Source organism: Giraffa tippelskirchi, chromosome 3, assembly GCF_054371585.1.
Source record: "Giraffa tippelskirchi isolate mGirTip1 chromosome 3, T2T-mGirTip1v1.2.pri, whole genome shotgun sequence".
In the NCBI taxonomy this organism is placed as follows: domain Eukaryota; kingdom Metazoa; phylum Chordata; class Mammalia; order Artiodactyla; family Giraffidae; genus Giraffa; species Giraffa tippelskirchi.
In genome coordinates, this window is record NC_137277.1 from 154,248,243 (window position 1) to 154,270,607 (window position 22,365).

The 22,365-nt window shown below is 38.7% G+C and overlaps 1 protein-coding gene across 3 annotated transcripts in view; it reads left to right on the forward strand.

Moving 5' to 3' along the window:
- The window catches only part of CCNYL1 (cyclin Y like 1), a 35,698-nt gene extending 13,605 nt beyond the window's left edge, over positions 1–22,093 (forward strand). Inside the window, exons 4-10 of one of the 3 annotated variants that reach the window (XM_081578170.1) lie at positions 4,384–4,484; positions 7,476–7,511; positions 9,677–9,728; positions 10,570–10,689; positions 14,625–14,791; positions 18,084–18,246; positions 19,414–22,093. In XM_081578170.1, the coding sequence (XP_081434296.1) occupies positions 4,384–4,484; positions 7,476–7,511; positions 9,677–9,728; positions 10,570–10,689; positions 14,625–14,791; positions 18,084–18,246; positions 19,414–19,530 (756 nt within the window). In that variant the 3' untranslated portion in view covers positions 19,531–22,093. The remainder of the gene's footprint in view (positions 1–4,383; positions 4,485–7,475; positions 7,512–9,676; positions 9,729–10,569; positions 10,690–14,624; positions 14,792–18,083; positions 18,247–19,413) is intronic. The other 2 variants (XM_081578171.1, XM_081578172.1) reach the window with 2 other exon arrangements.
- Positions 22,094–22,365: the final 272 nt, after the last annotated feature.

The window sequence follows — 22,365 nt, forward strand, 5'->3', positions numbered from 1 at the left end:
ATACTCCCTTGTTTTACTGGAGCACATTTTCCTGGAAAAAGGCACATGGGCAAAAGTTTTATAAAGACCTAGCCTCTATGAAACTCCTTATATTTGATAAAGTGTGGAATTCTAGGTTGAAACTAATTTTTGCAGTTCTAAAAACATTTTCCTCTTGTCTTCTCATTTATAGTGTTGCTCTTAAATCTATTGAATTTGATACATTGTATATTACCAAGTTAGTCATTTCTCCATTCCTTCCTTCTGTGGAACCTTGTAGTACCTTCTGTCTTTGTGGGGTTTTGAAATTTCATAATATGGTTTGGTATAGACCTTGTCACTCTATTGGTGCCTTTAAACATGCAGAACATCTCTTCTTCTAGTGAATTTTTTTGTGTGCTTCTTTGGTATTTTCTATTTTTTTTCTTTTGGATTCCTGTTAGTCAGATGTTGAAAATTTTAGAGCAGTATTTCTGCACAGATTTTTTTTTCCCCTCCTGTTTTCCGTTTTGTCTTCTTGTCCTACTTCTTGGAGGTTTCCTTGACTGCTTTAATCCTTCTATTGAATATATTGTTTTGTCTACCTTATTTTTATAGAGTTCTCTTCCATCCTTTCGTTCTTTTTTCCACTGATGCAATTTCTCATCTTTCTGTAAATGTTGAAGATTTTTTTTTTTTTTAGTTTTTATTTGCTCCTGGGTTTTTATCATTCCTGTCAATTTCTTCTTCCTGTTTTAATTTCTGACTTCTTGGAGTTTTCTCTCAAATATGTGATGGTCCCTCGCTGTCTGTTAAGATCTAATTGGACGCATCATTTGGCGAACTCGTTAACCGATAGACCTCACTGCAAGGATTTGGCAACCATGCCTCTGAATTCTGAACCTGCCTTGGGTTCTGTAAGACAAATTGGTTTTGTTGTTCCCATCCCAGTCACTCTGTAGGTACCAAGGTTGTGCTTCCTCTGTTCTGCCATGTCAGTTATCACTCCTTTATCTAGTTTTTTCATCTTTCAGACATAAAAAATCATCTGCTGTTTATCCTGTCTTGGGTATAGCCTTTTTAAAAAATACTTTTAATTCTGATGAGATGATAGCTCTGAAAGAAGGGGGAAAGAAAGTAGATTTGTGGTTAGTCTACTCAAAGTTGGATTTATACTTTAAATATAAATTCTAAGTTTAAAAGTTTTAATTCAGTATAATTAATGATACTGATTCAGACAATACTTTCTATTATACCTATAATTAGAATACTGTACATTTCTACTAAGGCCTTAATTAAGAATCCTATTCAAACTACTCATCCTGCCACATTGTCCATTCAAATGTGCAGTAATGTAGATGGAGTAGATTACACTAATGCACTTGTTGTTTTGTTGCTGAGTCAGACATGACTCTTTTGCAACCCCATGGACTGGAGCCCACCAGGCTCCCCTGTCCATGGACTTTTCCAGGCAAGAATACTGGAGTGGGTTGCTATTTCCTTCTCCAGGGGATCTTCCCGACTGAGGGATCAAACCCACGTCTCCTGCGTTAGCAGGTGGATTCTTTACCCAATGAGCCACCAGGGAAGCCCCACACTAATGTATAGAGTATTATAAAATTTTAAGTTAAACTCTTAATAATTATTAATAAACATATCTAAAACTTGTGGAAAGGGGAGGAAAAAAGTGAATTTCAGCTTAATTTTTTTGCTGGGTTAAACTCAGAGGCAATAGGCAGGATGGGAAGATTCACTGGGTGGGGGCAGAATTTCAACAGGTGCTTGACTTTTAATGATAAGTTTTGGGGGGGATTGTTACTTATTAGTCTTCAGTATGATTATTTTCTAATCTTTGCCATTAAACCTGAAGCCTACTAAGTAAGCCTTTTTCCTTCTTGTAAAGATTGTAAAAGTCCATCTGTTCTGTCCTTAGCTCTGAATGAAGGTAAATACTCTTCTTCAGTGAACATTAAACTGTCAGTGGTGGGTTTTGCTGTTTGATTTTTGTATTTGCATTTTATCTCATTAATCTTTGTCAGTGTAGTTTATTGAGGTTTTGAGCCAGCAATGATAAGGCTTTAATCATAAAGGACAGTTACCTTAAATTTTAAAGTGAGATGAGGGGAAAGTAACCTGTTGGCAGCTAATATATCCAGGTTTTGCTCAGAGGCTTTAATTCTGCCATCCTTTAGTGAATAGTAGATGCCAAAAGTTTGAGTCACTTCAGGAGTAGCCCTGGAAAAGTGTTCACTGTTTCTTTGGTAAGATCTAGCCAGTAGTCTGTAGGTTGCTGATAGAAGAAATGAGCCCCCATAGTCTGTAGGGCCATGTCTAATTAAACTTCTTAAATGTTTCAGCACTAATATTTCCAAAGATAAACAGATATAATTCATAATAGAGAAAAAGTTTTAATAGAGAAAAACGGGATAAATATCATCCAAAGCCAAAGCTCTACCAACTAGTGTGTATTTTGGTGCATTTTCTTACTATTTTTATTCCCCTCATAGATAGATATAGTCAGAACTGACTTTTACTATGTTTTACTATGTGTAGTGTGTCATACTCTTAATAGGAGTGACCTTTTAAAAGATAACTTCATTTAGAATATAAGCATTTGAATGAACAGTTCTCATGCTGTGTCTCTTTTGAGATTCTAAAATTACACATTAACCAGATAGCTTAAGGAATATATGAGTTTCAGTTTAAACCATTTCAAGCTTGAAGGAGAAATTCCTCCAAATAGTGGTACTTTTCAGGTATGTTATGTCTAGAACTTTTTGTTAATAAGGAGTAAGTGGCCTTGCCATAAAATATCTGGAACAAGCAAAACGGTGGTTTATACACCATTTGGATAGTTCTTATTATTGGCTACTGGCAATGTTTATTTAAATGCTCTGTATTTTAAAAAAACATCGACTAAATTTTCTCCTTGTTTCATCTTTGATGTATTTGTGGAGGACACTGATAGAGTGTGACAGCATGGTGAAAACTACTTTATATTAATAGGAGGAAGGAAGGCTCATCTGAATTAGTAAACAAAACCCAACAAAACCAAGTGTTAAAATTGTTTGTGTTCTGTGGTATTAACGAATGCTATTACTTCGAGCTACTGACAATGACTAGAATTTGATTATTGGCCTTTACTTAAAGGAAGAGAATTGTCCTAACATAGTTGAGGCTATTTTAGTATTTGACTATGGCTGTGTTCTTGGGCTCTTCACAAATACATGGATACTTCTAAAGTGTTTTAAAGATAGTTTATTCTCTAGAGGGTCTCACAAAGTTCTTTGTCACCTATCCAGCACCACTGCAGATAATTCTAATGTGTATCATTAGTCTGATTTACCTTCCAGTTGTAATTGATTTTAAATAATTTGTCAAACACTTGTTGAATCCTGATTTGTCCCAGAGTCTGTGCTCAGCAGTTGGAATAGGAGGAGTAAGAATCTCTGTAACCTGGAGGAGCTTGCTTGCTTACTTAGGAGGGGGATACCAGGCAAGCAGTTGAGACCATGTAAACAAGTGGTGAATTAGATGTGTAAGTGTGCAGAAAGGGAGAAGTTTGGTGGTGTGGCTGCTGGCCGAGGTATGCTGGAAGTCGATGGGGTCAAGGTTGCTGGGACAAGGAGGAAGAAGAAACCATTGCAGGCAGAGAGCAGCATGCGCAAGGCAGCAGAGTGCCGTGATGAGTGTCAGATAACATGTAGCGTAGAATTAATAAAACTGTGAAATGAGTCGGAAGTATTCTCTGAGGCTCTCACTTGTATAATATAATGGCAGTCTTACTTAAACATGAAGTGAGAAGTTAAATTCTCAGAGCTGCTTTATCTGTTTCTTGGCTGTGAGAGAATCTTAAAGCTGTACCCTTTTGTCCTCCATATAAGGAAACTGAGGCTCAAAGAGATCTATGGCCTCCAGGTCACTAGTGATAGAGCAGCCCTGGCGTGCCCAGCCTCTGATTCAAAAACGTTGGTTTCCTCACACTGTCTCCCAAACTAATACATGTATGATTGGCGTTCATTTACTGCAATGAAATGCTCTCACATCAATATTATATAAAGCATTGCGTTTTATTGTAGTAATTGAATAGAAATAGAAACCTCCACTGCATTTCATTGCTTAAGGAAAAATCTTACTATAAGCTTTCTACATTATTATAAAGGCAATTTATAATAGGTGCTTGCCAGGTTCATTTGTGGGTCCTATATCAAGGGCAGCAGTTTATACCACATTTCTCAGATCTTGCCTGTGGAAGTTAGAGTACAGAGGTTTCCCATAGAGCTGCACGTGATGCAACACTCAGCAGTTCATGGAGTGTAAGGAAGATCTTAATGCTTTATCGTTTGACATTTTAACCAAGGAAAAAACACACTTTTATAGGTTTAACTTACTGTGACATTTTCTTCTATCTCCCTTCCCCTTCAGGTATCTCCAGGGCAGCTTACTAAAAAGTATAGCTCATGCTCAACCATATTTCTAGATGACAGCACAGTCAGCCAGCCTAATCTTAGAACCACAATAAAATGGTGAGTACAACTAGGTTGCCAAAGGCTGAGTGACAGACCCCCTTCTTGCTGAAAGCATCCTAGCCATACGTAATCTCATTCATTTGATTTGTCCTTTTCAGTTATCAGGTTAAGAAACTGGTGTCAACTATATGTTGGTTTCAAGGACCTAAATATGAGTCTTCAGCTTCCATTTTAATCAGAGTAATACATGTATTTTAATGATAGAAGGGAAAGTCAGTTAGCAAGTAAGAAATCCCAGGAAAAATATAAATCTTATTTGATGCATTCCTATTGTTAAGATAATGTTGAACATAACGAGAAAGAGAGGTACCTTTTTATTGTATGTTTCTAGAAAAAATTATTTCTTTATGAATTGGGAGCATCCTACAACAATGTATACTAGTTTGGAAGCAACCATTAGAAGGAACAGCTTGTCCCCTGCTGGCACCAAAGCGAATCTGCAGTTAAATTTAGTTGGACTTGGTCAGATTTATCCCACTGTGCATTTTTTTCCTGCAATATTTCTGTATGAAATTTTACTTCTCCTTCCTCTCCCCCAAAGAGGGGGAAAATATATCAAAACCATTTTAAGGGGCATATTCTCAAGCTTAATTTCTCCATAGATGAAATTTGTTCAACTGAGATTTCAACTTAATAGACACATTTAATTTTTGTTTATATATGTGTATCTCCAACACACTGTAAAAGCAGAGAACAATAAAAGAGATGAAGTTTCAGAAACAAGGCTGTGGTCAGGCTTATACTTAAGAAGACACGAACAGTGTTAATGTTAGTTTTGGTCAAATTGTGTTTCAGCAAAAACTTGAGTCCCATTGCTCTTTAAAGTCCTGAGTTTTAGCACTTCTCTCGTAATCACTGAATGTTTTTATTCAGCCAAGACACTAACTGCTGCTGCTGCTAAGTCGCTTCAGTCGTGTCCGACTCTGTGCGACCCCATAGACGGCAGCCCACCAGGCTCCCCCGTCCCTGGGATTCTCCAGGCAAGAATACTGGAGTGGGTTGCCATTTCCTTCTCCAGTGCACGAAAGGGAAAAGTAAAAGTGAAGTCGCTAGTCATGTCCGACTCTTAGCGACCCCATGGACTGTAGCCTACCAGGCTCCTCCATCCATGGGATTTTCCAGGCAAGAGTACTGGAGTGGGGTGCCACTGCCTTCTCCGTCAAGACACTAAATCTGTGGGTTAAAAAAACTACTCTCACTGTGGCTAGACTCACAGCTTCTTTTGAATTCAAAAGAGCCTGATGTTCCAGTATATAATTCAGAAGTCGTTTTAAAGATTAACCTTGCTCAGACTAGTAGGTTTCATGCTTTTTATTCTCAACCTAGTCTTAATGTTTGGAAATACAGTAAATTTTTCTCTCATTAAGTTTTAAAATGACCATTCAGCACATTCATTATTGGTGAAATAAAGGTTTACTGAGAAAATTAGTAGGGCAAATTGGCTTTTAGGAATGATTTTGAAAAACACCATGGGATTAGTTTTCAGTGGGGTAGGTGAACCTTATTAGAATCACCTATGCAACTTTTTCAAGATGTATGTCTCTGAACACATGAATTGCACCTTTCCTCCCTGCCTCCAAGACACAGAGTCTGTGGGTCTATCGGCCTGTCTGTCCCTCTGTCTCTTTCTCACACACACCCCTTTTGACAAGCTGGGGAATGATGTGTGAGGCATGATTTTATAGACAAAAGCATCCTGAGAGATTTTGATCTTAACCCTAATTCATTCATTCCTAAACTTGGTTGCACGTTGCAGTCACATGGGGAGCTTTAAATACAATCCTTGCCCAGGTCGTACCTAATGCAGTTAAATGAGAACATTTTGAAGCAGAAGCCAGGCAGTGTTTAAAGTGTCCCGGGTGATCCCAGCGTGCAGCTGAGCTTGGGAACCACTCTCTGCTTCGAGGGTAGGAGAAAGAGAACTACTTCTGATAATTGGTGGGACCTTGAGTAAGTCAATTTTAAGCCTTGATTCCCTTATTTATAAAATGGGTTAAATGTCATAGAAGGTTCAGTTGCCCTTTTTATCATGTAACTTTTAATTCTGTGACTTTAAAATCAATTTGAAGAAACTTTGAAGCACTATAGAAGTATCCATCTTTGATGCTAACAGTGTTACAGGCCTTTCTGCAAATGCTAAGATTCTATAGACTAGTTACAAAATTCAGATTTGCCTTCTCTCAATTATTTTGAGTTTCATTTTAGATACTGAGAACAAAAGGAAGCAAGTAACATAACCAGAGAATCCCTTAATTGCCTAATACACAGCATCTGTGACTAACTTAGGGCTATAGTAATGTAAAAAGTATCTGAGGACTTGTATCTATTGGTTAGTTAATACTTTATTTAAAATAATTTGGAAATACCTGTCATTAATAGTGTACTGTGCTATATTGTGCTGCCTTATTAGCAGAGCTCATTTCAGGATAACTAGGCTTATCATCAGTTTTGTGACTATAAAATTTTGCTATTAAATTTTCTAATAATTATGTGTGAAAGTGATTTTAAATCCATTTTATTTGGTATGGAGCACTTGTATTATTTACTTTTAGAGAAATAATGGAAAATAGATGTGTTAGGGGGATACCAAATTAAATCAACTACCTAACAAAAGCCATACACACAAAGTCTGCTGTATGGCTTAAATTTAACCATGTGGATAGATGATATATCTTGTGTGGGACGAAAGATTCTGTGCATAGAAGGACAAATGACTGGGGAAATATGTAGTCATTTATGTATTATAGTAATCAACCCAAACATGTCTTCTAAGAGCACATCTAGCATTTTGGGTCTCCTAATTTTGCTAAAAGCCAAAGAACCTAAAACATGGGGGATAGCACCTACGTATACTATCTAATTAGAGGATGTGGGGCCACTGGGCATCTGGAAGGTCTTACCTCTCTGCCAACCCTTTTAAAATGTCTTCAGTCTTCAGGCCTAATGTGATAAAAACCAGTTATTACAATATATTTTTTTCCTCCACAGTGTGACCTTAGCAATATATTACCACATAAAGAACAGGTGAGCTCTTTTAAAACCTATCTTGTTATTCCAGCTAATTAATTTACACAGTATCAAGTTCAGTGTTAAGTAATAACTATAGACAGTAATAACTGTCTATAACGGTATAGACAATATTAGAGTAAGCTGTTACTGTTAGAGTGCTTTTATTACAGTATTGAAGTGAATCATTTATTTTTATTTTGGGACTCTTAATTCTTTAAGTTTTATGTGGTTTATATGGATATTTACTGTATTAGAAATTGAAAAATTTAAGAATTAAATCCATTGTATGTTAAAACAGGCTTTCCTTAGCCCTATTGAAATTTTGAGCTGGATGAAGCTTTGTTGTAGGGTGCTGTCCTGTGCATTATATATAGAGTGTTTAACAGCACCCTGGCCTCTACTCTCTAGGTGCCAGCAGCACGTTCTGCTTCTCTCCACATTAGGACAACAAAAACTGTCTCCTGAGGAATGAGATCACCATCTGATTGGGGACCCCAGTGTTTAACATAAGTCATTTTTTTAATGAAAAATAACCATTTTCCACAACAAAATAGTGGAGAGTAAAGTATCTCATTAATAGGAGACAGTTGATACTCATATCAACACTGTCTTCAGTCATTTGCTTTGAAGAAGCAATATGAAGATCCAGCCACATGCAGACATATAGTTGGGGAAAGGTGTATTTTTAAAGCCTTGAGATGATTTGGCATATTCTTTGATACTGTCCCAAAAATCCACATGTGCTAGTTTATTAAATTAGTTAAGATGGAGTTCCAAGTCATTATCAGTGAACTTGAAGTAGATACTATGTTAAATTAATGCCCATTGATCTGTCATGCATGCTGAGTGCTGAGTGGATCTTTTTATCTGTACATGATTTTATAATATTATACATTGTCATTTGCAAAGTATTGGTTCACATTTCTTTAGACAGTGTCAAAAACTCACTCTTGTTAGTATCACCACCAATCTTATCAGAAAAGTCTTTTAAGTATTGAGAAATCAAGCTCACCATAAATAAAGCTCACACTAGAAGTTGCCAAGTTTTCCAAAAATCCTAATATTTTTAGCTTGATGGTTTGAATTTTATCATTGGCAGCAAATAGTTTAGTTTTCTTTGAAGTGATAGGCTCACTTTGTTCATTTTTGAAAAAATGACTGTCAGTTGGTGTTTCATGAAAAAAGTGGTTCAAATATGATGTTCTAGGGGAAAAAAAGTGACTTAGTGAGTTACAAGTGCTCTTCCTTAACACAGCCATATTTCAGTACATACAAGTGCTTAATGCATACTTTCCACTTAGAATACGTAAAAGAAGAGTAAAGGTTTAAGAACACTTAATTTTTACTCTTTCATCAAGAATGTTCTCAAGTGAAGCAGTTTTTACATTCATGTGGCCAGGAATAACTGAATGACTTCTAATTTAGTTTCATACCACTGCCTTGATTCACACTCAAAAACGATCAATTTTACCCACTTTTGCTTTTATACAATCATAGTTAAGTGTCAACTAGTGTAAAGGCAGGTGATGTCTTGGTATTCTTATAAAAAACAGTTTTGACCTCTTGGACTTTCAGGCTTTCTGAAGAGGGGCCAGGGGAGATTCCCAGAGGCCTATAGACCACATTTGCAGAACTGCTGTTTAAATGGGCACAGTGTAGCAGTGTGGTGGAATTTAAAATAAAAAGCCTGGTCTCTCTTAAAAGACAATTAACATTTTTAACTCAAACTATTTAAAAGAGACCAGAAGAAATAAACAATAAGAATATAATATAAAGAACAAAAGAGCGGGAAAAAACAAGAAAAAAGCATGAATCTCATATGTACATTCATTGAAGTTAGAAGACTTTATTGCCTGCTACTACCACTTTATAAAATGTTCTTGTATATTCCAGTGTGAGGTTAGTGAAGTGAAAATGTATTGGTCTACTAACATTGCCTGCTAGAAGGGGTCTGTGCAGGTAAAGGCAACTCTGGCTGGTTGTAGAAAAGATTTCATGCAACTTGGTGTGCTGAGTATAAAATAGGTCAGAAAACCTTTCTAAGGGCAGAATCCAGGAGAATCTAAAACTGCTTTATTGAAGGTTAAGCTTCCTCTGCTCCTCTCTCTACTCTTAGCAGATACTTTACTAAGCTAGTAACTCCTGAATTAATTTTTAAAATACACATTCTTATTTTATAGAGATGCCAATAGATCCTTGGATATTTTTGATGAGAGATCACATCCACTCACAGTAAGTGTCACTTTTATTGAAGTTGTATTTTTCTCTTATTACAGCTGTGTTTATTTCATGCTGATTTGCTTTGAAATTAGTTACTAGAAGAAAATTACTGCCTCCAGCTCGAAGCCAAGATTGTCTTCCTTTAAGTCTTCTTCCCCCACCCCATGTTATATCTAGTCATTTTACCAAAGGCATGTGTTGTGTCAGGGTGTGACTGATAAGAACCGAGTTGCGCTTTGTATGACGAGTGAGCAGGTAAGTAAACATACCCAAGTAACAGAAAATGTAGCTTTTTAAAGGACGATTTTCCATAGCATCACACAATATAAACATTTCCTAACAATTATGTAAGACCTCTAAGGAGAAAATTAAAAAACTGTTTAAATTTTAAACTAATTAAAATGACAGGGTTTTAAAATTCACTTCTTCAGTTGCTCAGCAGACACATGTGACTGGTGACTGCTGTGTAAGACGGCACACTCTTAGAGCCTTCTGGTTACAGGACACTGGAAAGGTGTTTTCATAGTTGACTGCAGAAAAGTATGATGATATACTATGATCAGCAAGACTTTTGAGCCTAAAAATAGTTTGCATTTGGTTAGAATTCTTTGGGGAAGAAGGTGAAAATAAATTTTCTGAGGTTGTGCCTGCATTTTTCTTTAATGAATGCTAGTGAGTATTGAATCACTTTGTTACTTTAGGATCCCATTGTTTAAAAGACTACAAGACATATCACCTAGTCAAAATTATTTTAAGTAGCATGTGGGCCCACGTGTGAAGATTGCTGTCTTGAGGGTACTTTTTAAGTATTTTTCTTCAGTGGATACTTATATTGTGTTTTTTCTTCTTTCAGCGAGAAAAGGTTCCAGAGGAGTACTTTAAGCATGACCCTGAACACAAATTCATTTACAGATTTGTTCGTACTCTTTTCAGTGCCGCACAACTGACTGCTGAATGTGCAATAGTGACTTTGGTAATATATTTTTCTCTTAATATAAGCATCTCTAGAAATTTTTTTCTTGTACAGAAGGTATAGGCCTGTTTTTCAAATCAAAGTAGGTTCCTGAAATGACTATCAGAACTTTATTAAAGAGAAATGTATCAAAAGGAAGTAAAATATACAGATTTGAGCTTTAGTAATCATGATGATTTAAAGTGTTGCCATTGCTTTTCTCATCACAAAACAGTTGGTGTTAAAGGCAGCAGGAGAGACTTCTGGTTTCTCCTTCCACACCCCAGCACACATACACACATGGTGCATACAGGTACACACCAAAAAAGTGTGCTGGGTGGTAGGATGAAGGCAGGCAATCACTAAACTCTCTGGTTCATGGCAGGTGCAGATTCAGTGTGTTTCTGCATCTCAGGCTGTGTTGCCTAGGCAGTTCTAATGTGTGTCTTGATTGAGACCGACTGCCTTCAACTCCCTGTCCTTGGACGATAGTGTTAACCATCTCTCTTGTCCTCTGGTGCCTGCATGTGAAGGTACCCGGGATTGGGGTGTCAATAGTGCTTGGAAAGGCTTTACTCAACTTAGCCTGTCAAGCTCCAGCTGTGTAAGGACCTTTGTGTCATCCATACTGAATTCCTATGGTAAGATTCTGTCATTTGAATAATAAATCATATTCAGCTGAGAGGTAGTTGGGATTGCCTAACTCCTCCCTATAGCAAACCTATAGGGGAAAGTCAATTGCATGGTCTGGAGGGAAGGAATACATCCACCACTGCCTGCTTCCCTCCAGGCAGAGTGTAGGAGAGGAGGCTTCTCCTTTTGCAGAGAGACCCCTCAGTGGGCACCGGGTCAGACACAGGCCTTTTCTTGGAGCTGCAAGCCACTTGCAGTGCTTAGTTAGCACGTGCTTGAGAGAGGCAGGAGTGGCGCTGGCACGTGGAGAGCTGGAAATGCAGGCAGGGAGAGTATGTGGGTTGGAAGAGGGGCGCTTCTTTGTAGACAGGTTACGCCTGATGGACCTGTGAGACAGCAGAGTGACTGTCTAGCAATCGTTTGACTGTATGGGATTGGAGCCTGAAGCTGAGCGAGAGGCAGGGAATTACGTGTAGCTGTTCAAATGCAGAGAAAGTACGTTAAATAAAAACTGAGGAGAAGATAGATCTGTGGGGACTATCAGGACTTAAGGGACACATCCCCAGAGGAATGGCCGGAGTGGTAGGAAACCCAGGAGAGAATCAGAAGAGATGCCAGGAGAGATTCAAGGAGAGCATGGTGCACATGCCGAGTGCTTCCAAGGAGTTCCTCAAGGCATAAATACGCACCAAATACCTACCTGTGTCACGGTTCTAAGTGCTGGGGATAGAGGCGAGTTCTTGCCTTTATGAAGTAAGTGTAGTAGACATAAGGGTTTTTGTTTTTTGGGGTTTTTTTTTTTTTAGTTTTTATTGGAGTATGGTTGATTTACAGTGTTGTATTAATATTAGGTGTACAGCAGAGTATAAGACTTTTTTTAAATGAGTATTTTTAAAAGGATGACTATTTCAAGTAGTAGTGAAAACTAGAAAGAGAAAGCAAGGTAAAGGGATAAAGACATTAGAGAGGCTTCCCTGGTGGCTCAGACAGTAAACAATCTTCCTGCAGTGCAGGAGACCTGGGTTCGATCCCTGGTTTGGGAAGATCCCCTGGAGAAGGGAGTGGCAACCCACTGCAGTATTCTTGCCTGGAGAATTCCCCATGGACAGAGGAGCCAGACAGGTCCATGGAGTCACAAAGAGTTGCACACGACTGAGCGACTTAACATGCTAGAAAGACCAGGAAGAGCCTCTTTACAGAGGTGAGATCTGAACCAGGACCTGTCTGGACTGAGGAAGATGAGGGGCACTGATACCACTGGCAGAGGGGCAGAGCAGAAGGCACTGAGACAGGAACAGGTTCCATGTTGAGGGATCAGCAAGGTGGCCACTGTGATCAGAGTAGGGAATGAAGGAAAGAGCACAGGTGATGAGGTCACAGAAGGACAGTGGCATCGCACACAGAGCCTCGTAACTTGCAGGCCACAGAAGTTATCTGTTTGATGGGAAAGCCCTGGCAGATGTTGAGCAGGCCCGTGAAGTGCACTTAATCTAAGAGGCTGTCCTGGCTGCTCTGGGGAGAACAGACTGGTTGGCAGTCAGTGGAGGCAGAGAAGTTAGGAGGCAATGGCAGTGATACAAGTCAGAAGTGACAGACAGAAGAGCAGAGCCATCAGGTGACCAGTGAAAGTGGAGATAAGAATTCCAAACAAATTGGAGTGAGATAACTCAGGTGGAGGTTTTTGGTCCCAGCAGCCAGGCATGTGGCAGTGTCTTTCAGCTCTGAGAGCAAGCCTGGGTTGTGGGGCATTGTGATGAAGAGCTCTGGTTGTTTGTTATGAAGGCAGCAGTGACCGTGCCTGAGTAGTTTCAGTGGAGCAGTGGCGGCCAGGGGCAGACTAAAGTGGGCTAAGGAGAGGATGGGTCATGAGGAGCCAGCCTCAGGACATTTCCTGAGGGAAGTGTCCTAAGGGATGGTGAGGGATGGGCTGAGAACATTGGAGAAAATCTCTGACAGAGATGGGGTTCAAAAAGAGATGAATTGCGGGAACAGTGTTCTACAGAAATGAGAGATGGGACTGACTTCATTCATAGAAGAGTTAGCTTCAGGGAAAAGAAAGAGATGTCACTTTCCACTGAGACAGGAGGGCAAGTGGTATAAATGAGACCAAGTTTGCCTTTAGTAAAGGTGAGAGGAAACTGAGGGATTGCCCCTAAGGTTGAACTGCCTCTATTAGTGCCATAAAGTAGAGGTGGACCCTGTAGGGAGACTCTTAGAGAGTACTGGAGCATGCTGAGTGCTCTGGGGAATGGGGGCAGAATTTCACTAAGGGTATATAATCTCAGTAACCATGTTTGAAACACGGTTGAGTTTGGAGAGCTTTGGCAGATTTGAGCTGTCAATCTGATAACATACTCTGATAAAAACTGGACGTTTTGCTTTTTGTCAAATGGCATATATTCTTTTCTGCAGAGGTAACACCATCACAACTTATGTCTTTAATATTTACTCAGCTGTTAACTTGGTCTGGTTCTTTATAGAATAGCCATTTGTCACATATAAAAGAAACCATGAAGTCATCCCACAAACTACCTGGCAGATTTAGAGGAGCCCCAGGGATTCAGACACCGGCAGCTCTTAACCACCTTAGAACCAAACAAATTGACTAAATTGAAGAATATGTAAGACAAATGAATTATGAAATAATGGAGATGTGAAAAATAGGGGATATGGAAAAAGAGCTCTTTGTGTGCATGAGTCTTCCTTAAAAAGGCACTAAATGTGGTATGGTAAAGGCACTAAATGTGCTATTGTAAAGCTGCTTTGTACTGCCTGTCCTGCTGTGCCACACAGCAGCCACTGGGAGGCTCTCTTGACCACCAGTTATCATCTTCAAGTTTATCCTCTGTAGAGAAGATAAAGAACTGCTCAGTCTTACCAGAGTTTTACATACTCAAGCTTTATGTAAAATTGCCACGTACCCACCACCAGTATGGTAGGTACATTGCACACGGTAGGCACTCAAGCATTTACTGAACGGTTGAATCAATGCTGGGCTATATGTGCTGCCTTTTACAAATGGGAAGGTAATAACAATGCCTGTCTTTAGAATGCCCTTTGCTGAGACGTCCTTTCATTCCTGCAACCAAAGTTGGGTTGGAAATTCACATAGGCAGAGTAGAAATACCAGACTAACAGAAATATCTGCCTTACAACTATGACCTGGCCTTTGGCCTTGGCTGGCCGAGCAAAAGTCTCTGTAGAACCAAAGAATAAAAGAATAAAAGACATGTTAAAAACAGATGAAATCTATCATTCCTAACAATTCTTATCACAGCCCTTAAACTGAACTAAAATCAAAGATCAGTCCTCTACTTTTGCAGGTTTACTTAGAAAGGCTTTTAACTTATGCTGAGATCGACATTTGCCCCACTAACTGGAAAAGAATTGTTTTGGGATCCATTCTTCTTGCCTCCAAGGTTTGGGACGATCAGGCTGTTTGGAATGTGGACTACTGCCAAATCCTCAAGGACATTACAGTTGAGGACATGTGAGTTTGTAAGGTTACGGTGAACTGTCTAACCATTTTCCAATACCTCATTTGCTCCCATAAAGTTTACATCTTACGAAATGTTACATTTTAAGAAAGGTTACATTGTGCAGAGAGCTGAATTAGGTATAAATATAAAATTAGACTTCTTTATGTCTAGTTGTAGTATAACCATTTGTATTTCCCCTCATTAATCAGTTACATCTTGGTGTGTTATTGTTGTAATACTCTGTTGATAAATTGAAATTACTTTTCTGGTGGTTTTTGCCAAACATTTTACAAGCTTACTACCAGATGCAGTAAATAACTTCACATCTTTCTTAAAGCTGTCTGCCAGGTCCAGTCTGTTTTTAAGAGGCACATGTGTGGCCTTGGAAGTTAAGTGGTCACTACTGAGGTCTTAGCACCTCCAGACTACTGAGAGGTTATAACTTCAACTTGAGCCACACATTGTACATTTGTTTTTTCAGGTCTTTTCTTCTTTTGTAATCTGAGGTTGTATCTAAGGTTCTATTGTTAAAACAGAAACCATGATGTACAGATAACTACATAGAAAGGTTTCAGATCTCTGTGTTCTGTCTCCTCCGCTGTTGGGAGTGTTCCTCATGTTTAGAAATAGGTCTACTGAGTTAGGAAACTCCTTTGTCTCAGGTAGCCCAGGAAATGTCACAGGGGCCTCACCCGGGGCACTCAGCAACCACAGCAGCACTTGATGGGGCCTTGAGTTAACTTGGGGGGTTCCTCACAGATGGCACACTCATATGGGCATGAAACATCAGGCTTCCAGTCTGGTTGCAGGGAAGGGCCCCGAGGGTGGAAGGCAGCAGGAACCAAACAGGTATTTGCAGCAGACTCTCGAAGTGCTCGCTTGACAGCAAAAATGTCCTTGTGGGTGGCATTTAGGAAAACATAAAGGGGTACCTCTTTTTTATAGTGAACAGCAGAGGACGATCAAGGTCATGGCAGGCAGTGGCAAGAGTTTGTTTTTTGTTACCTTTGCCCCTGACTCTTAATTCAGAATTATCAAAGTGCATATTTACAACTAAAGCAAAGAAGCTTGTGACTAAGAGAAGGGACCAGTGATTGTTGGTAGCTGTCAAAGTGACTTTCGGCGGAAATGTCCACTTTGGTTATAAAAAGTGTCTTGGTGATGTTGCTGGTAGCCACCTTAGTGTTATGGCAGATAATTCGAGATGAGTAGAAAGTTGTAGAAACTAAACTTCTACAACTTTGGAAGTTGTAGAAACTAAAGTGACGTTGAGCACCACTATCATCCATCTTTAAACTGGTTCCTTGAAGTAAGAAAAATGTGTAATCATAAACACCAGGCCTCCCATGATGGCAGCTGAAATTTTCTCAGAACCTGCAACTAAGCTGACGGGGGCTTTGGGTCCAGTTACAGCATCAGAGAACATGCAGGGAAGTGTGTGGGTGTTCATAGATGTGAGCCCAATAGCACTGATCGCAGTGTCTAGCTACAGGAAGAAGCTAATTGTAAACAGCACTTTTCTGTGTAAAACAGCATCTCCAGGAGCTGTGTTCGTAATAGGTTGCTTTTGTTTATGATCTTTGGAAACTGGAAAGCATTACAACCAAGTGTTCAAGTCACATTTGTCGCATCCCCCTGCTGTTGGCTGCTATTTGTAATGGTCTCATTTTGAGTCTAAATTGAAAAATTGGCATTTATCAGCTTTTCCTTAAAAGTTTTCTAACATCCATGTATCTTGTTTGAATATATTTCCCTTCAAAAGAATAAGTTAAACTGAGCAGCTGCTGCTCAGAAAATTTGCTGCGCCTATAAATGGCATGCTCTTCAGTCATCTAGTCATTTAAAAAACAACAACAAAAAAACCACAGAAGATGCATATTCTGTAGGCCTAATGCTTTTTTCTTCAGTAAGTAAAGCTCTATTAATAGACATGTTAATCCTGTGAAGTACTGTATTTCCACACAATTAAAATGTATTAGTGGAAGAGAATATAAAAGGATAGTGAAGTGCATTTATTCCTGTAATAAATTAAGTCCTGATTAGCTGATTATCAAAACATTATCTGATTTACATTTCTATAGACTTATGGCCATATGAACAGGAAATTAATTTTGGAGGTAGGTTCAGTTAGGTTTAAAGTTCAACAAATGAGAAACCTCATTTCTGCTCACACTCTGCTCTCCACACAGGAGAACATCAAGCATTTGATGACTTATCCAATGGATAAAATATTAACACTTTAAAACCAGGAAACAAATATATTGAAAAATAAGTCACACTCTTTTGTCTGGGTATTTATCATTTTTATATAATTAACTCTTTAAAGTGATTGCTGTGAAAGTGGTAAGACTTACTCTGATTTTGTTTATTTACTTAAACATTAGACAAGCAAATCACTGTGTATGGTCCCATAGCAAAGACCTGCACCCAGCACCCTACTCTCCCACTTCATTGAATTCGCCTCCGGCGTGCGTATGCACCTTCTGTCCTAGCTAGGAGCGGCGGGTGGAGCAAAGAGGAAACTGCTCCATCAGAGGTCCTGTGCTCAAGTGCATTTAGTCTAGCCAAGACGTCTGCCCTTAATCCTGCTGCCTCCCATAGCTTAAAAAGTATATCCCATCCTGTCCCACGAACACCTTCTCATCCTACTGGGGTTAAGAGGAACAGAAACTTGCATTCTGCCCTTTGCCACAGTCCCCTGCACCGGGGCAGGGGGAGGGGATTCCCTTTCCCATCGAGTGTAGCTTATTTATTTATTTATCTGAGATGAATCCTTGTTGCCTCAAGAGTCTTCTCCCCTCAGAGATAATAGCAGTGGCTCTCCATGGCTCCATTTGTTGCCGTGGTGATGTGCCTACTCCTTTTGTTGGCGTGTCTCTACTTCAATAAGCCCCTTCCTGTTATCGGCCCTGTGAAAATGTCTGCAAGTTCTCCAGAGCTAATAAACAGCATACATCATTCCTTTCATCTGATGACTATAGCAGGGCCTTGTGAGTGAGCGTGGAGCATGAATGCACGGCTGCACTAATGGAACTCTGAAGAATGAGCCCCCGAGTCAGCAGCACGGGTGCATAAGAGGGCCGTAACCTCTCCCCCCTTGTCCCAAACTCAAAGTGCCAGGACGCAGAAAGAACCACAAATAGCTGTACCTTGTTTGAACATTAGTGTATTAATCCAGCTGGGGAGCCATTATTTGTTTCAAAACAGTATTTAGAGCTGTCGTAGTGGCTCAGAATGGGGTTTCTGAAGATAGCCCAGTTGACTAAAATTGTCCTATATTGGTTTTGTCTTGTCCTCCCCCAGGAATGAGATGGAGAGGCACTTCCTGGAGCTCCTTCAGTTTAATATTAATGTTCCCGCCAGTGTTTATGCCAAATACTACTTTGACCTTCGCTCCTTAGCAGATGACAACAACCTGAATTTTCTATTTGCTCCTCTTAGCAAAGAAAGAGCACAGAACCTCGAGGTAAGACTGTGCAATCACTAACTGGGTTTTCTGTCAGCCACCAAAGCCAACATCTGTGGCTAACTTACACTAAGCAGTGACTAGGAAAATGAAAAGCTGTTAAATTAACAGTTTGAAGAGCTTATTAACCTGTTGGCATCTTATTCCTTGTGTCTTTTATGGGTTAGACAGGGATCTCACATTATTTAAAAAAAGAATACAGATATTATCTCTTCTGGAACCATAATTCAGAATATTTTAAATCAGATTTAATCTGTTCTTAATGGTTTCCCATTTGAACCCCCACACTTACATATAACCATACAGGAATAATTTCTTACAATTGTATCCTAATCATATGTACACTGAAAATCCACTTACCATTCTTAACTGTCTAAGCTTGCAATGTGTGTGTGTGTGTGTGTGTGTGTATCACAGTTCAGTCCCGTGAGTTTATTAGACTAGAAGCCTCAGTGGCTAACCTGCGAGACCTATACTTGGAAATTACAATGTGGGTTCAGAAACTGGATGTAGAAAGTACATGGGTTTTTAATGGAAATGGTAACATACATGGGATGAAGTAATTTTTGTAGTGATTTGAAGAGTAATTTGAAGTAGTTTGTGATTTCTGGTGGGTACACAGCAAAATTTACAGCTGAAATGAATACATATAAAATTGACACTTTTTCTGGTACCTTGGTACTTTAGAATAAGATGTTTTTCTACAGTAATTTACATGCATGTGAAATAGCACCTTGCAGTCCTTCATCATTAGACCTTTCTTGCCTTCAACACACACCTACCTCATTAAAATTTTCTTAAGAGTGTGTAGTAAATAATGAAAAGTGAATAGAAGTTGAATAGCTGGGTAAACACTGATGTTGCTCAGTTGTGTTCATTATGTTTAAGGATCTAGTATGTGGGTAACATCATATTGCTGTTAGATGGGGCCTATTTTGGGAACCCAGTTTTTAAATAAGTTCTCCCCTGCCCCAGCAATCGCATCATAGCCCTTCAAGGATATTACCTTAGGGAATCAGCAGTGTAGATATGAGCTATCCAAAGTAGCAGTAACTGAACCTAAATGAATGCAGATGTGTGGCTTATCAATGATGCTTTCTTTTTTTAAGGTTGGAACATTTTTTTCCCCCTAATTATACCTATGTTCTATCTGATTGACTTTCTTAGGCCATCTCCAGATTGTGTGAAGACCAATACAAAGACTGGTGCAGAGTTGCTGTGAGAAGGTCTTTCAGCGCTGATAATTTCATTGGTATTCAGCGCTCCAATGCCATCCTCTCATGAACAGAGAGAGGTGAGGGGTTGTAACATCATGAACCCCTCGTAACAAGGACTGGAGAAATACCACCTCTCCTGCTCAGAAACCAGCAAAATTAGTATTTTCACCTAAAAGAAAGACACTGAATTCAAGAGACTCACGGACAGCAAAGATTATGGTCATAGGAAAAAACTGGACCTTGTCAATGCAACACACTCTTCTGTCCTTTTTAATGTAAACAGAGTTACAAAAACCACTCCAAAGCTAAAAGCTCCCAACCCACCCACAGATATTTGCTTACTATGTAGGCTGATAACTGTGAACTATGTGAGGTTTTTTTAATTAACAGTTTAAATTTTTAGACTTTAAAGACACTAACTATATAACTTTTACTTTTTCCTATTTTTCTCGCCCATATTGCTGCATATTCCTTTAGAATCAATGCAGTATTACCATTCAAACATGAGACTCCTAACAACTCAAAGCCACTTAGGAACAGACTGTTGTAGCATTGTTAGGTTTTGAAGGATTCTTCCTCCCTACTATTTCATTGAAGCTGCTAGTCATTTTTGGCAATCAGTTTAAACCAAAAAGCTGCTGAATAACACTTGGCATTCAGATTTTTTGCAAGCACTACTTATTAGCATATTACCCCTCGTAACAAGGACTGGAGAAATACCACCTCTCCTGCTCAGAAACCAGCAAAATTAGTATTTTCACCTAAAAGAAAGACACTGAATTCAAGAGACTCACGGACAGCAAAGATTATGGTCATAGGAAAAAACTGGACCTTGTCAATGCAACACACTCTTCTGTCCTTTTTAATGTAAACAGAGTTACAAAAACCACTCCAAAGCTAAAAGCTCCCAACCCACCCACAGATATTTGCTTACTATGTAGGCTGATAACTGTGAACTATGTGAGGTTTTTTTAATTAACAGTTTAAATTTTTAGACTTTAAAGACACTAACTATACAACTTTTACTTTTTCCTATTTTTCTCGCCCATATTGCTGCATATTCCTTTAGAATCAATGCAGTATTACCATTCAAACATGAGACTCCTAACAACTCATAAAGCCACTTAGGAACAGACTGTTGTAGCATTGTTAGGTTTTGAAGGATTCTTCCTCCCTACTATTTCATTGAAGCTGCTAGTCATTTTTGGCAATCAGTTTAAACCAAAAAGCTGCTGAATAACACTTGGCATTCAGATTTTTTGCAAGCACTACTTATTAGCATATTAGCATGTTTGGGATCATAAGCAAGAGAAGGTATGTTGTTACCTACTTCTATTGGGTCCGTGCTGCATTTCTTGTTAACTAATGGTGCTTCTCATTTCCTGATGATTTTCCTCTTTGTTAAATACTTGTATTAAAGGATATTTTCATAATTCCAGCCAACCTGTTAGTCCAGGAATAAGCAGATAGTGAAATAGAAGGTGTCCCAAAAGTCTTGGTGCAATTTTAAGCTTTAATACAGTGTGCTTGGACACTCCAGGACACTGCTGCAGAAGTATAAATGCTACAGACGCAAAACATCACTTGAAAGTTTGCCTGAATTTCTCCTAAACTCATTTAGTTGTGTAAATCTTAGATGTTAAGCTTTTAATTTTAATTTTTTTTGTTTCAGCCCTCTTGCAGATGGCAAACAATGGGCTGAAACAAAAAACTAAAATTAAGAGCTTAATGTTTAAAATTTACAAAACTAAATGAGTTTAGAAGAAATTCAAGTAAACTCTCAGGTGATCTTTTGTAAGTTTGTAGCATTTATACTTCTACAAGTATCAAAGCTTCAAATTGCACAAAGACTTCAGGAGGATATCTTGTATCTTTATAGACCTGGCCTCCTCTTTTTAAAACAGTCTTTGCCTGGCTGGGCTGTTTATCTGCTTGATCACCAAAGTTTCTTTTTTCTAGATTTGGTAAAGGAATTATGAACAATAGCATTAATTCTTCTGTAATAAATTGAAAGGAACTGGACCCTAATAGTGATAGGAAAGTAAGTGATATGAAACAGCTTTTCTATCCTGTGTGTTAACCTGGCTATAGATGTGTCACTTCAAGTTCTGTTATTTGAGGAAAGATAAATCTTAGGAACCCTTACCTCAGGCTTTTTAAAACACAGGGTACCACTTAGCCACCAGGAAGCCCATTAAAAGACAGGGAGGTCCAGTAATCACTCTTTTAGGAAATTGGTAATGATGTCACCTAAACTTAAAACATTAAAAAAAAAAATGTTCTCAACTATGTAAAATCTTTCTCTTCCTACCTTCTCAAATGTAATCCTAGGAATTTTGCCTGTAAACAAAGCATTTCTGGGCCAGAAATACTTTCTCTTTTTATAGCAAGGCTTCATATTATATTATGAGTGCCACAGGTTCCATCATTTTTAAAGGACAGAGACATAAATGATAAATAATGGATATAAAATATTACAATCTACCACCTCAAAAAATATTGTTTATGGAGCTTGGAGATTCAAGTACTGATTACAGTTTTATTTTGAAAAGAATGCTACAACTTAATGTGGTTTTTCTTCCTCATGTTTATATTAAAAGAAAAGCTAATAAACTCTATTTTAATTAAAATGCATGGCTGCTGTGTAACTTCTCACTGTTCACATAACATTACGGTTCTGCCTAGCTCAAATGTTTTCAATCAGCTCTGATAGTCAGGCCTTAAAGCATTTTCCGACTAACCATTCAAAAGTTGTTTTGACCGCTGCCTTTAGTTAAGAGGTAGGCATTTATTTCTTTGGCTTATGTTCTTTTCAACCAGAAGATAATTTAGTACACTTAAAATCACTGGCTGTAGTGCTCAGTGGCATAGTGCATTAGATGGCACTTTGGAATTGTGTGTT